The 15,333-nt window shown below is 47.3% G+C and overlaps 1 protein-coding gene across 4 annotated transcripts; it reads right to left on the bottom strand.

Annotated features, from left to right (window-relative positions):
• CXCR2 (C-X-C motif chemokine receptor 2) lies at positions 1–13,511 on the bottom strand. Of its 4 annotated transcripts, XM_043577793.1 has the most exons (5): positions 12,345–13,319; positions 11,874–11,926; positions 10,558–10,640; positions 7,364–7,435; positions 1–3,263 (listed from the first exon to the last, which is right to left on the bottom strand). In XM_043577793.1, exon 5 carries the CDS (start codon positions 3,236–3,238, stop codon positions 2,168–2,170), a length of 1,071 nt encoding a protein of 356 aa, XP_043433728.1. In that variant the 5' UTR covers positions 3,239–3,263; positions 7,364–7,435; positions 10,558–10,640; positions 11,874–11,926; positions 12,345–13,319; the 3' UTR covers positions 1–2,167. The 4 variants fall into 4 exon arrangements, with proteins under 4 accessions (XP_043433728.1, XP_043433730.1, XP_043433729.1 ...); XM_043577795.1 differs by lacking the exon at positions 7,364–7,435 and having other exon boundaries at positions 12,345–13,511; XM_043577794.1 differs by lacking the exons at positions 11,874–11,926; positions 12,345–13,319 and adding an exon at positions 10,834–11,113.
• Positions 13,512–15,333: the final 1,822 nt, after the last annotated feature.

The raw sequence follows: 15,333 nt of genomic DNA, 5'->3' as shown, positions 1-15,333 counted from the left end.
TTTATATGTAAAAAAAGACATTTAATTATCTCCCTTAACAAGAAATTATTGGTAGATGGTTCCATGGCTGGTTCAGTGGCTACAATTTGTCTTTTGGGACCTAGTTTTTTTTTTTTTTTTTTTCATTGTAGTAAAATACACATGACATAGAATTTATCATTTTTACCATTTTTAAGTGTACAGTTTAGGGGCATTAAGCACATCCACACTGTTGTACAACTATCACCACAAGCCATCTTCAGAACCTTTCATCTTCCTCAAATGAATTCTGTACTCATTAAACAATAACTTCCCATTTTCTCCTCTCCCCATTTCCTGGTAACTGTTATTTTACTTTTCGTCTATGAACTTGACTCTTCTCGGTACTTCCAATAAGTAGAATCATACGCTATTTCTGTCTGGCTTATTTCGCTTAGTGTAATGTTTTCAAGGTTCATCCACGTTGCAGCCTGTATCAGAACTTCATTCCTTTTTAAGACTGAAGACAAAATTCCATTGTACGTATATCCAACACTTTGTTTGTCCATCATCCACTGAAGGACACTTGGGTTGTTTTCCCCTCTTGGCTATTGTGAATAATGCTGCTATGAACACTGGTGTACCAATATCGGAGTCTCTCTGCTTTCAGTTCTTTTGGGTATACACTTAGACATGGAATTGCCAGATCGTATAGTAATTCTAGGTGTCATCTTTTGAGGCACTGTTTCTCACGGCAACTGCACCATTTCACATTCCCACCAACAGTGCACGAGGGTTCCACCAGTTTTTCCATATCCTTGCCAACACTTGTTATTGTCTGTTGTTGTTGAATTGTAGGAATTCTTTATATATTGTGGAAAGTAACCTGTATAAGATATATGATTTGCAAATATTTTCTTCCATTCCGTGGTTTCCCTTTCCACTCTGTTGATGGTACCCGTTGACGTACATAAGGTTTTACCTTTGATGAAATCTAATTTATCTATTTATTCTTTTGTTGCCTGTGCTTTTGGTGTCATATCCAAGGAATCATTGTCGAATCCAATGTTATAAAATTTTTCCTCTATGTTTCTACTGAGAGTTTTATCATTGAAACTCTCATGTTGAGGTCTTTGATCCATTTTCAGTTAACTTTTGTGTATAGTGTAAGAGAAGAGACCAAGTTCATTCTTGTGCACGTGAATAGTTTTCCCAGCACCATTTGTTGAAAGACTATCCTTTCCCCACTGAAGAGTCTTGACGCCCTTGTTGAAAACAATTTGACCATTTATGCTTAGGTTTCTTTCTGGGCTCTTCATTCTCGGGTCCTTTTTATACTTTGACTCCATCTGCCTAAGTATGTTGGGCATACTTAGTTTTTGCCACTTTGTCACATTATATCCTACAACCATATTTAAAGGCAAGAACCAAGGGTGTGTGTGTGTATGTGTGTGTGTGTGTTTAATCAGGAGTACTTCCCAGGAGTCCTCCGGTCCCAGCAGACTTCCTCTTAAGCAATGGTGCACTGAAGCCAGTTTGTACCTGCTTGTGAAAGCAGATCATTACATTTCCTAGATTTTTGTGAGCTGGTTGCTAAACACCACCACCCGTGACATCGCCACGGTGGAGCATTTACACCAGGCAACTTGGCAAATGCTACAAATCAGGACTTTTTTTTCCCCAGGACAGTGGTTGACCAGCACACTAATGCCCTTAAATCTTATTAGTCAGAAGTGAATGATAAGGCCACTCCTAGCAAAAAGGAGTCTTAGAAAGGAGTACCTGTCCTTTTTGGCCTCTCTCAAGGGAAGTGGACTTTGCTCACAGGCAAGAAAGAGAGAGTTGGGGCAGCAACCAATGCTGTTTGCCACTAATGGCTCCCAATGGTGGGAACTTTCTGTAGTCACTTAAAAGAATGTCTGTTAAATGTCTTGAAGTGTCTCAGGGGACAGGGTGCTATGGGCTCAGTGGTAGGATGGACTGAGCTCTAGCAGCTGACATAGCAACTACAGTAAGGGGAGGGGCAGCAGGGCAGGCTTTCTCAACCATACAAGGAGGGCCTGATAAGGACGTGACCCCAGTAACTTCCTGTAACCACAACGGGGGCTGCCTTGACATAGAGACTGTGGACAGCCAGTGGGCGTGAGGCTTAGAATGGGGTGCTGATGGCAAGGGAGGAGCCCCGAGGGGCTGCAACAGGGGCGGGGGCCTAGAAGGTAGTAGAAGTGTTCCCTGAAGAAGAGCCAACAAAGGAAGGCCTGCTGTCCTTGGACAAGTGTTCCTTGCTGATGAGGCCATGGATGGCCATGATCTTGATGAGTCCATGGCGAAACTTCTGGCCAATGAAGGCGTAGATGATGGGATTGAGGCAGCTGTGGAAGAAGCCCAGAATCTCGGTGGCATCCAGGGCCCGGCCAATGTCATTGCGGCGCTCACAGGTCTCTTTGATCGCCCGGAGCCTCATGAGGGTGTCTGCGATCAGGACCAGGTTGTAGGGCAGCCAGCAGAGCAGGAAGATGAGCACGACAGCAAAGATGACCCTCATGGCCCGGTGTTTCTGCCCCATGTGGGCCTCAAACAGCGTGCGCAGGGTGAGTCCATAGCAAAATAGCATGACCATCAAAGGCAGGAGGAAGCCAAACGTCTGGGGCAGGACCCGCATCACCATCCGCCATTTTGTAGTATTGGCACCCATGTCCTCATAGCAGACTGGGCTGGAATAGGGGGGATAGATGGCCCTGCGGAAGATGAAGATGGGCAGGGACAGGATCAGGGACAGGGCCCAGATGCCTAAGCATATGAACTTGACCCAGTGCCGCTTCTGAGTCAGTGTGCGTGTGGCATGGACAATGGCCAAGTAGCGGTCCACGCTGATGCAGGCCAGCAGCAGGATGCTGCTGTAGAAGTTGATTTCTTTCAGGAGCGAGACCACCTTGCAAAGGGCTGTGCCAAAGATCCAGCCCTTTGCCTTGGAGGCAGCCCAGATAGGCAAGGTCAGGGCAAAGAGCAAGTCGGCTATGGCCAGATTCAGCAGGTAGACATCAGTGACAGAACGACTCACCCGACTATATAAGACAACCAGTATCACTAAGGAGTTTCCCAGCAGGCTGAGCACGAAGACCAGGGCATAGATGACCACCATGGCATACTGATTGATTTCCAGAGATTCTGGCCTGCATGGGGCAGAGTCTGACAGAATAGTGGGCAGGTCAGTGTTGTAAGTATAATTTTCCATGTCGAAGAGATCTTCCAAGCTGTAATTATCCCAGTCTACTTCCATATTTGAGGCAAACTTAAATACTGGCCTAGAGAAGAGAGGTGAGAGTTACTGCACAGGAACATCTCCCCAGACTCTAGCCTGTTTGCCCATAAACCTCTGACTCTTCGCTTTGGCTTGTATATTACATGCAAGCAAGTTTCATGTTAGGAAATAGTGGCTCTAGGGTTTTGAGACTCATTTACTTAGTGATAAGTGGTACATTGCATGAAGAGTGTAGTTCCCTTCAAAGCCAGAGAGGTTCTGAGCACTTTCCACGACACCACCATCACCCAAAACATTGTTGAAACTTCCCTTCAAATAATCCCTATAGAGCATGTCTTGGATTCTTCAGTGGTGAGCATGTCTGGCTGTTGAGGCTGAATTTAATGTCAGAAACATGAGGTACCATTTAGTTCTTGATCTGGGGGATGAAGCAGGCAATCCAGTTGGGTTTGACCACTAGAAAAAGATCAAAGTTTGACTATAAAGCTGAGGGAGGAAGCCCTTTGTCCAACTTTTTGAAAGTTATTTAAAAGAAGTGTGTGGGGAAACAGATTTAGCGGTAACAGCATACAGTTGCAAGATACTTGAGCTAGAAGAAGGAGAGTTTACTCAGTACAGCCCAGTATTTTCCTTTCAGAATGCAGGAGACCTGCAGTGGGAGTATTTGTGTAGTTTCGAAAAAAATATATTAAAAATCCTAAGTAGGTGGCTGATTGATTCTCCAAGTGGGTGGCAATGAAACAGAGTGTCTTGGGAGCTCTAAGGAGCCATATTGTGTCATGCAGAGGTGAGCAGAGAAAGCCAGTGTGCTCCCAGCATGAGGAGCAGAGGCAGCAGGAAGCAGAGAAGACAGGTGGAGACACACTATCCTTGTTTTGGTGGCTTTCCAGTTCTGGTGGGGATACTCTCTGTCCTGCTAGGGAGTGCCTTCATCCATCATTGACTCCCCAGCACCCCCAGACTCTCCCCAGGTAAACCCACTTCTCTTGGCTCTGCCCGTGTTACGGGGATAGCCCAAAGCCTGCCTCTGGAGGAAGCTGCAGTCACTCTGAAATATGAACCCAGTTTTCAAACAGGAAGTAAATTAAAATAGACTAGCTACCAAATTAGTTGCTTTTGAACCACAAAATATGTCACCATTGTGCCATTTCTTTATACCGAGGTATGACCATCCTGTGACCATATGCAAGTCTGTGACCCACCTCAAAATGGAACCAGTGTCAAAGAGAAAAAACATAAAGTAAATGGTTCTGGAATTACTTCAATACTAACTAGGATCACCATAATAAAACAAGATGGACAGCAACGATGTTGACAAGGATGTGGAGAAATTGGACCCCTCATACATTGTAAGTGGGAATGTAACATGGTGCAGCTACCTTGGAAAACAGCCTGGCAGTTGTTCAAAAAGTTAAACACAGTTACCAATGACCCAGCAATTTTACTTCTAGACATGTACCCAAGGGAATTGAAAACATATGTCCACACAAAAAGTTGTACACAGATGTTCATAGCAGCATAATAGCCAAAAAGTGGAAACAATCCAAATGTCCATCATCCAATTAAAGGATAAACAAATTGTGGTCTATACAAACAAGGCAATATTATTCAACCACAAAAAGAAATGAAGTACTGATCTATGCTACAACGTGAGTGAATCTTGAAAACATTATTCCAAGTGAAAAAAGCCAGACATAAAAGGCTTCATACTGGATGAGTCCATGTATGAAGGCATAGGCAAATCAGTAAAGACAGAAAGCAGATCTGTGGTTGCCAGGGGCTGGAGGGAGGGAATATTAATGAGTACGGGCTCTCTTTTCAAGGTGATGAAAGTGTTCAAGAATCAGACAGTGGTGATGATTGTATAACTTTATGCATATATTAAGAACCACGGGTTGTACATTGGAAGTGGGTGACTTTGACAGTGTGTGAATTATATCTCAACCAGAAAAAAAATAACCAAAGGGCAAATACGTTGAAAAGCAAATACAAATAGTAAAACAATAGCATCAACAACGAAACTCCCAGGGAGCTTTTCTCTTTAACGGAAGAAAGTCTGTTATTGTCAATCACACATAGTAAAGAAGAAAGCTGGGTAGGGATAAGAGACACCAGAAAGGTAATGCCCTTTCCCCTAGAGTGACAGAATTCTTAGCCTTCACTTTCCTGAGAGGTTATTACTTTTTTGCCTAGATGATGGAGGTCAGTTAAGTTAGCCTCTTAGCCCATGGAGACCACGCACAGAGCAGATTCGATCAGTCTGTGCTGGTGGTGGTGCCCTGTCTGGCCAGGAGGAGAAGGTGGTTGTGGGATAGGCAGATGGTACAGCTGGCTCAGCCATGGTTGTTGGCAAGACCTGCAAGTCATTGGCTCCGCAGTCCCATAGTCAAGAGCATGTTTATCCCAGCGTCACATCCAAGGAAGTCACAAGGTCAAGGGTAGGTCGCCTCTGGGAACTGATGATCAAAGGTGCTCTCAAGGGAAACAAGTGACCTAAGAGAAGGCCCATTTTTTAAAGTGGATGCAGAACTTGTGCCCACAGAGGAGACCCCTTCCTCCCCCCAGTTATGAGCATTGGCTGTGAGAAGACAGGGCCACGGTGGCCACAGAAACTTCCCTATCAGGACAGGACAGGCAGCAGTCAAGTATATTTCACAGATATGCCCTCATTCTGGATAATCCAGTGCTCAGCTATACTTCCACAAAGTGTCAGTTGGAGGGTCCAGAGGGAGACCCCGCAAATCAGGATAGAAGGTAGAGGACTCAGGAAAGAGAACCAGGCCAGGGCAATGACCCCCAGCCACTGGGAGATGGGGGGGACGAGGTTTGTTGTTGCCTGTTGGGTTTTCAATTTACCAATCTCTAGGGAGGATGTTTTGACAGTTAAAGGGAGAAACTAAGGGAAGGGAGTTAACATATCTGAGATCTGCTTTGTGCCTCATAGGTACGTGATCTCCCTTGATGGTTACAAATAGATATGATTAGCCCCTGTTTACAGATGAGAAGAGAGGCCCAGAGAGGCACAAAAACCAGCCCAGGGTCACAGAGCCTACAAGTGCTGCAGCCAGGATTCCAAGTAGGTGTGGACATCTCCACATGCTACTTACAGTCTACAGACCTGCTTCATGAAAAAAAAAAAATACCTCATATATTAAATATACTTCTAAGCTAAGTTCTCAAGATCTCATGAAGTCAGACTGCATACAGTTGACTCCCATCATTTGCTGTTTTGTGCAGTGCTTTCTTAGCTATTCTGTAGACCCAGAATGAAATCTACAGCCCTTGCAGGAATGATAAACCAAACGCCTTTGAACTGGCTAGCTGCTACTGACCACCCAGTCCTGTTCTCGGTGAACAAGCAGGAGACTCCCTCATTGAGTGAGATGGCCATACCCTTGATGACTCATGGCCGTTCAGAAACTCCACAGATGAGGGGCGCCTGGGTGGCTCAGTCGGTTGGGCGACCGACTTTGGCTCAGGTCATGATCTCACACTCCGTGAGTTCGAGCCCCGCATCGGGCTCTGTGCTGACAGCTCAGAGCCTGGAGCCTGTTTCAGATTCTGTGTCTCCCTCTCTCTCTGACCCTCCCCTGTTCATGCTCTGTCTCTCTATGTCTCAAAAATAAATAAACGTCAAATAAAAAAAAAAAAGAAACTCCACAGATGGGATGAGTCCAATTTATTTTATGAAAATGTTATAAAACGGAGACATTTATAAGATCCCAAACATTGAAGGCAATCTTTTCAACAGCAATGGAAAATTCAATCATCTCAATACAACTTTAGCATTTTTTCTCTCTATAAATATAATCCACACATATTTGCATTTAATATAGTGGACGGGGTGGGGGGTGGAACTCAGCAATGTCTGTCCCTTCCTCAGACCCAATCCTAGCCAAAGCAGGAGAGCTCACTGAGTTAGGAAGGGAAGGGGGTGTGAAGAGAGTTGCCCTAAGTGGTTGTTGGAGAGAGGTGTAGGGATGAAGGGCAGAAGCTCTCCCTTTGGGGGCAGGGAGGCCTAAAAATGCATAAAGCCCACCCAGGGTGGGGAGAGGTGTCTGGGATAAACAGAGGCTGGGTGTTAAGAAGAATAGAGAACAGAAACATTCTGGAAGGTGAGAGGGTAGGTGTTCCAAGACTTACCAGGAGTCTGGGACTTTCACCTGTACAATGCGATGCGTCCAGGAGGGCAGATGTGCCTGACTGACAGGGCGGCTGTGGTGAGAACACAGTGGAGGAAGTGAGCGGAGGATTTAGATTGCTCAATTCTAGGGTGGAGTCCTCAGGGTGCTGGATACTTTTGATAACTTGAATAATTAATTCCCAGGTCAGCTCTTGGATCACAAGTAATTTTCTGGACCGGTAGAGTCCCATATTGGTAAGGGACATATGGTGTTTTCTAGACAATCTTTTCCATTTCACAGATGAGGCAATTGAGGCCCACACAAAGGCAGCGGTTTGCCCAGGACAGCATGGGTTTATTTCACCTTTGCCCTGGTCTCAGCAGCCCCTGGTTCTTTCAGCTGCCTTGTCTGACTCTCTCCACACTCCAGCTGCCTCGGGCAGCTCCCGGCTCATGAACCTCTTTCACATCTCAAAGGAGAGTGACTCATGAAGACGACAGAGATCGTTTCCTCCTGCCTCCTGTCCCATCCCATTCACCCCAGGAACCCTTAAAGCCTTACAGATTCCTTCTCCATGTCACATCCCTGTGAGAACTCCCACCCCCAAGGGGGGGCCCCACTCTCTTGTCTTTCACCTCCCTGCCCAACCATCTGCCCTGACCAGGGGCTCCTCTAAGGGCATTGCGATTCTTTCTCGGCTTGTACACTTGGGATTGGCTCTGCCGTAGCTACCGTCTTTGGAGCCAAGACCATCGGATTTAGAAAGAAAGCCTTTCGGGGGGAAAAATTAACAACGTATCCAAGTCCAAACAGTTTTGAAAGCAGTGTTGCGTGGCACTAGGAATAGGTTTTGTCACATCGGCTATCGATTACAATGGAAAGGATGAACACGGGCAGAGCAGTGAACACGAATTCACGGCTCCCTCCCAAGCCCCTGCCCCAGCAAACGATACCTCCATCCCCTCCACTATGCCTTGCCCTAGCCTGTTAGTCCGTGTGTCCCTGCAGAATATTCTCAAAGCTTGCAGCAGACTCACCCAGGCTGTCTGCCCCTACAAAAGAACCTCTGAGTCCAACTGTTTAGCACACGTTCTTCGTCACCCTTCCCTTTCCCATGCCGGAGAAGAATGCAGTGACTCCTGACCGGGTGATGCCAAAACCAGACAGAAGCTCGTTATACACGGAGGGAGGAACATGAAAGCAGGATAAGGATTCTGCTAGCCGAGCAGCTCTAGGCAAGTGACTTTTCCTTTCCAAGTCGCAGTTTGCTCATCTGTAAGATGAGACCAACGATGGCACCTAACGCGTCAGGTTGTCCTGAGGATTGACTGAAGAATTACCCGTAAAATTCTTAAGACGTACAGAAAGCGTGATGTTAGCCTTTGTCCTCGTGATCTTTAAAAAAAATTTTTTTTTTCATGTTTATTTATTTTTGAGAGAGAGAGAGAGACAGAGCGTGAGCAAGGCAGGGGCAGAGAGAGAGGGAGACACAGAATCCGAAGCAGGCTCCAAGCTCTGAGCTGTCAGCACAGAGCACAACGCGGGGCTTGAACTCACAGAGTGTGAGATCATGACCTGAGCCGAAGTCGGACGCTTAACCGACTCAGCCACCCAGGCGCCCCTATCATTGTGATCTTTGTTACTGAAATAGTGTATCAACTATACAATGACGTCTCTCCACTATACCCCCAAGCAAGGAAAAGCAGTGGGTAGGCTTTCCAGGCTGACTCTGATGTACATCTTCACTTTCTCTGACCTGGATAACAATAGTCACATTAGCTATAATGTTGAGTGCCTACCAGGGTCCAGCTCCTGGGAAAAGTGCTTTCCAGAATTTGTATTTTAGGGGCGCCTGGCTGGCTCAGACAGTGGAGTAAACAACTCTTGATCTCAGGGTTGTGAGTTTGAACCCCATGTTGGATGTGAAGAGTACTTAAACATAAAACCTTAAAAAAAAAAAAAAGAATCTGTACATTTAATCCTCTCAACAAACCCATGAAGTACACATTTGGTGAATGAGGAAACTGGACTCTGGGAGTTAAGCAACTTCGTCAGAGTGACGCAGGGAACTGGGTTTTAAACATTTTTTTTAAAAACTGTATTTATTTTTGGGAGAGTGCAAGTGGGGAAGGACAGAGAGAGGGGGACAGAGGATCTGAAGTGGGCTCTGTGCTGACAGGCTGACAGCAGTGAGCCCGATGTGGGGCTTGGACTCACGAACTGCGAGATCATGACCCGAGCTGAAGTTGGACGCTCATCTGACTGAGCCACCCAGGTGCCCCTTAAACAATTTTTAAGCAATGTTTTTTACCGGACCTTAAATCCTGTATTCTTTCCACTGTTAACAAGGGGCCGGATGTTAGCCTCAGGTTTCTGAGCTCTGTTAGGTACCTCTCTGTCCCAGACAACTAAATGAAAAGGTGTCGAAAGGGGAGCCCAGATTTTTAAAAAAAATTTTTTTAATGTTTATTTATTTTTGAGACAGAGAGAGACAAAGCATGAACGGGGGAGGGTCAGAGAAAGAGGGAGACACAGAATCTGAAGCAGGCTCCAGGGTCTGAGCTGTCAGCACAGAGCCCAATGCAGGGCTCAAACTCACGGACCGTGACATCATGACCTGAGCTGAAGTCGGACGCTTAACCGACTGAGCCACCCAGGCGCCCCGTAGGGGGAGCCCAGATTTGACATTTCCCCACCTGCTAGCTTCTTGACGTCCACTGGGTTGATTTCATTTCCCCTGAACCCACCACCTGCATATGGATGTTGGGGTGAATCAAGAACAGGCTGGTTCTGCTGCTGATGGTCAGGGTGAACTAAGACAAGTCAATTCTCTCTGGGCCTTGACGTGGCCCGTTGGAAAATGAGGCGATTGTTCTAGATCTGCATTGTCCAGTACGATAGCCACTAGACACATGGAGCTACTTAACATGAGTTAAAGTGAAACAAAACATTTAGTTCCTCAGTCATAGCAGCCATCTTTCAAGGGTTCAAGAGCCACGCGTGGCTATCACGTTGGACAGTGCAGATACAGAGTCTCTCACACTTGCAGTAAGTTCTTTTGTACCATATGCTGTCCGGGTGAAGATTTTGTTAGCTTTAGCTTGAAAGCTCATCACCCCGGTTCTCGGGGGCTCCGTGGAGGAGACTGAAGTTTCAAAGTCACGTCCATCAGAAAAATGCCCCCGGCGGCCCTCAGCCTGAACACTCACTTACCTGCTGTCGCCGCTACAGCTGCTGTTGTAATTGGAGTGGTCACTGGTACCTCCTCTGTGACTCAGGGCTGGAAGCAGTCAGGGCTGTCGGACAGGAAAAAGAGTGAAGTGGACTTTATGGGGAAACCTCGAACCTGGAGTTGCCCAGGGTGAATTCCAGGAGGCCCGCCAGGGGGAGAGTTCCCTCGGAGGAATGAGGTCTGTCCGGAGACTCTGACTCCAGGCCCAGGATCCGCCTGGAGATTCTGTGATGAGGGCTGGGGATTTTCATGCCTACCTGAAAGTCTAATGGCTGCTGGAGGAGCCTGCCAGTCTGAAGGTGGAAGTATGCCTAGTCTACCTCTGTCGCCGAGCGTGCGGAAACTGCACCTCCTTCTTTACAAGGAAGATGCGGGCGACCCCGGTCCCCGTGAACAGGCTTGCGTGCCCTTGTTGCACACCTTCTTCCTTCCTTGTAGAGTCAGCGTGAGAAGTGTCCCTCCTTCTCTTTCTGGTAAATTTCTGCACTGTCTGTGGAACACACTGCCTCTCACATCCTCGAGGGTCCTGCCTCCTGGCCTCTCTGCCCCATCCCCCATCCCCCATCCCTTTCCCTGAGCTCACCCTCCCTCTGTCGGAGGACCCCTCCGGCTACCACTCCCCTAGTGCCCTCCTCGCAGGCAGACTTCTGGAGAAAGCGGGGACTGTCTTCACCTCGCCACCTCTCGTTCACCGCTCAGCCTGCTGTAGCTAGCTCCCTTCCCACCGCTCTGCTGACGCAGCTCTTGCCAACATTACCAATGACCTCAGGCCACGGCCTCCAATAAGCCCTTTTCTGAAATCAAGCCACTTTAATATTGGAAAAACAAAGCAGGACTATGGTAAAGAATAAAGGCACCACAGAAGCATCTGAAGTCAAACAGGAAGGACTCTTTCCGTCCTTAGATTCACATATACCTTGTGTCCATCTTTCCAGACTTTTCCCCATGCATATACAAGCATGTTTTCCTTCCTTCCTTCCCTAAAACAAGTGATAGTTAACTACATGTACCATCCTGCACCTTAATAGGCTGTCGCGGACCTATTCACACATCGGTGCATGTAGATCCGTCTTTCTCTTTTCGGTGACAGATACTGGCCCGTGGTGCGGATGTATCACGATTTATTCGATAATTACCTTATGGACGAATATCTAAATTTTGCTACGAGCATCTTTGGGCGCAGGTCTTTGGGAACTTGTATGATTGTATGTGTGACTTAATTATAATTTTGCTGGGTCATATCTGTGCATGTTTCAATTTTGATAAGGCTGTACCAGCTTACGGGGGCTCTACTTACCGTGATGAGCAGGGCGTGATGTACAGAATTGTCCACACCACTGTGTTGTACGCCTGAAAGTAATATAACATTATATGTCAACCATACTTCAAGAAAAAGACTGTATCAATTTATTCTCCCGTTGTCAGTTTACAAAAGGGCCCCTTACCCCATCTACTCATGTCTGCCAATTATATTAAAATATCCCCCCCACCCCCGTTGCATGCCCTGTAACTGTATTTACAGTGAAATGGTTATTGTTCAAGTTTTATTTCACCTTGTAGCACTTAATCCCCTTGACCTCATTCTTTTTTTATTTCTCCTGCACCTCTCTTCATCTCACTTTGGGGCATTATTTCTCAACTCATTCCTCAAATCTGGATGTTCCTCCGGGCTCTGCCTGGGTCCTCCTCTCTCCCTGCCCTCCCCAGGCCAGCCTACCTGCCCCGTTGGCTTCAACGGCCACCCAGTAAGGGCCAGGATCTCCCATACCTTTTGCTCCTGACTCGCCTCCTGCACTTCTCGCCTAAGCTCCAACTCCTCACGGGGCCACCTCTTGAAATTTCTGCTGAGGCTCCACAGGTGCTGCAAGCTGAGCAGGTAGAAAACCAGTCTCGTGGAATTCTGACCCCACCCTCCTAGCCGGGCATCTGCCCAACCGGAACGGCCCGCCCCTCGCACACCCCTGTCTCAGAGGCTATCTCTTTAGCATCTCTTGATTATCGCCATCTTCACTGACAGTGTTAGGCAACACCGCAGTCCTCATGCAATAGCTGTGGATTCTGGAGCTGGACTGTAGACCTTGGGGAGGTTATTTAGTCTCACTGGGTCTCAGTCTCATCATCTGGAAAATGGGGCTGTTGAAAACACTTACTGCATGTTAGAGTGTTGTCATGCAGATTAAATGAGTCTATATTTATAAAGCACTTGGAATGGTGCTTGGCACCGTTTGCTACTGCTGTTCCTACTACTACTAATCACCAATGCCACTAGATCACCGTCCCCACCACCACGACAGCTACAACTATTCTCCTAAGTGATCTCGGCCTCAAATCTTTCCCCTTCAAACCCTCCTCTACTCTGCTCTCAGAACCATCTTCCAAAAGTGTGAATTTGATCGTGTTCTTTTCCTTTTAAAACCCTTGGAGGACCCCCATTGACCTCAGGTAGAGCCCATCTCCCGATTATGGGCAACTGGTGCCCCTGCATGTGACCTTGTGCACTTCTCCAGCCTTGTTGCTGGCCACATCCCCCTGACCCCTTAACTACAGCCACAGGGAACTACTTGCAGTTCCCCAAAGAGCTGTTTGGTTCCCCCACAGAGCCTGGCATGCATTTCCCTTCCCCTTGGAAGGTTCTTCCTTACCCTCTTGGTCTGGTCAACTGTCCATTTTCCTTTAAAAAGTTTTTTAAGTTTGGGGTGCCTGGGTGGGCCAGTCAGTTAAGCATCCAACTTCGGCTCGGGTCATGATCTCGCAGTTTGCGAGTTTGAGCCCCATGTTGGGCTCTGTGCCTACAGCTCAGAGCCTGGAGCCTGCTTCATAATCTGCGTGTCCCTCTCTCTCTCTCTCTCTCTCTCTCTCTGCCCCTCCCCCTCTTACTCTGTCTGTCTCTTTTTCTCTCTCAAAAGTAAACATTACAAAATTAAAATTTTTTTTAAAGTTTACTTATTTTGAGAGAGAGTGCACACAAGTAGGGTGGGGACAGAGGGAGAATCCCAAGCAGGCTCCACACCATCAGCACAGAACCTGACGCAGGGCTCGAACTCACAAACCTCAAGATTGTGACCTGAGTGGAAATCAAGAGTCAGATGCTTAACTAACTGAGCCACCCAGGCACCTCTCCTTTTTCCTTTTAGATTCAGCCCAGTCATGACCTGTATGGAATGCAGCCCTTTCTCTCTGTGTTGTCCACACCCTTAGGCTTACCTCTATCATGGCTTCAGTTAGGGGTTTTGTAATCTCTGGCTGCTCCCTCCTCCCCACTGTGAGGTTCTTCAAAGCAGGGATTTTATATATAATAAGTAATATACATATAAAAATATAAACATAAATATACACAGACTATATATATATATATACTTGACAAAGTAGGGGGATTGATGTACATTGGAGGATCTGAATGACATCTAATTGAAAGAAATAATTATGTTGCCAAAATTTCCCACCACATCAATAGCAGTAATAGTCAATAGTCACATCAATAGCAGTAAACCCAAATAGCACTGGCTTAAACCCTCTGTGCTCATTCAGGGCTTCATCCCCCTGTAAGGTACTCTCCAGGAATTTTGAGGGGGTCTGTAGGGAATGTCTCCTGGGTGCTCCTGTGCGTGCTGCTGCGCTAGACATGTGTGCTGGAGTCACTGCTGAAGGACCGGTACCCTTGATGACCCTTCTGGAACCTTCTGCCAGAGGATTCCCCAAGGTCTAACAAGCTCTTCTAATGTCTTTGTGGAGCTTTTGTGCTCTTCATTGGAGTTGGTGTGGACTCTTTGGGGGGCAGTGTTGAGCTAGAGACTGGTCCTCAGCATAGCCCTTCCATCCCACCCAAACGGGGAGAAGGTCAAGCTGCCCCATTTCCGGCCCCTGATTTCCTTCCGATGAGTTCTTGTCCAGGAGCATCTTGCCTTCTCTTTGAACATTGGCTTCTGCTACCTCTCTTCCCTCCCATCAGTTCATCAGGCAGGCCTGAACTTGACACTGGAGTTCAACTAGAACATGATGTCGTCCACTATAGTAAGAACCTAATAAAAGTATCTGAGCAAATCTAATCCTTAACAAGGGACCGCTGTCCTTTAGGGTAGGGGTGATTCTATTGCCCTGATTGCTCCAGAGCCCCAGGCCTGCCCCCCTCCACTCCCTCCATTCCGTGCCCCTCACCTTGTTGTAGCTTTTGCTAAGGAGAAGTTCTTACCAGCTCTCCAGGGCAGGAACTGCTATTGCAAAACTCTTGCTCCATGCTATGGTAATGGGATGCAACTCTGGGTGTCCCTGACCCCAAGAGGCGGTCCACAGGCGCTGGTCAGAGCCACAAGGTTGCCCAACTGCTGCAGAGGCTCTGGCAGTCTGTGTGAGGCAGAGGGGATGGGGATAATAGCATGCATGCCTATTTGGGGCCACAGAGTCTGCCCTGGAGCCCAGATAGGGCAGCTAATCCCTATCTGGTACAGAGTGGGGCCTGTGCTTCTTCTGAAACAGTATCCTCAGAAGCACCACAATTGGGAGTCCAGGGAATGACACAGAATTTGTGTAAGACTTCTTGGGCAGTCAGGGGATATGATCTTGTACCATGAAGGTACACAAATCTTCATAACTATCTTTACTAAAGTGTAGTTGAGTGAGCACTGCATAGAGAGTTACCTAGTCTCAGCTCCTCCGTCCAGGCACTCACAACTGGGGACTGACCAAGTCACCACAGTGGTTGGAAGGGCAGGACAGAGAGGCCCAAGCCTCATGTCTGAGCCTCCTCTCCTGCCCACTAA

This window comes from Prionailurus bengalensis, chromosome C1 (genome assembly GCF_016509475.1).
Source record: "Prionailurus bengalensis isolate Pbe53 chromosome C1, Fcat_Pben_1.1_paternal_pri, whole genome shotgun sequence".
Classification (NCBI taxonomy): domain Eukaryota; kingdom Metazoa; phylum Chordata; class Mammalia; order Carnivora; family Felidae; genus Prionailurus; species Prionailurus bengalensis.
The sequence above is the reverse complement of the archived record's forward strand: the minus strand, read 5'-3'. Positions and strand labels throughout refer to the sequence as shown.

Excerpts from the sequence above, each read along its gene's own strand:
- CXCR2 (XM_043577795.1), bottom strand. The coding sequence starts at position 3,238 with ATGGAAGTAGACTGGGATAATTACAGCTTGGAAGATCTCTTCGACATG.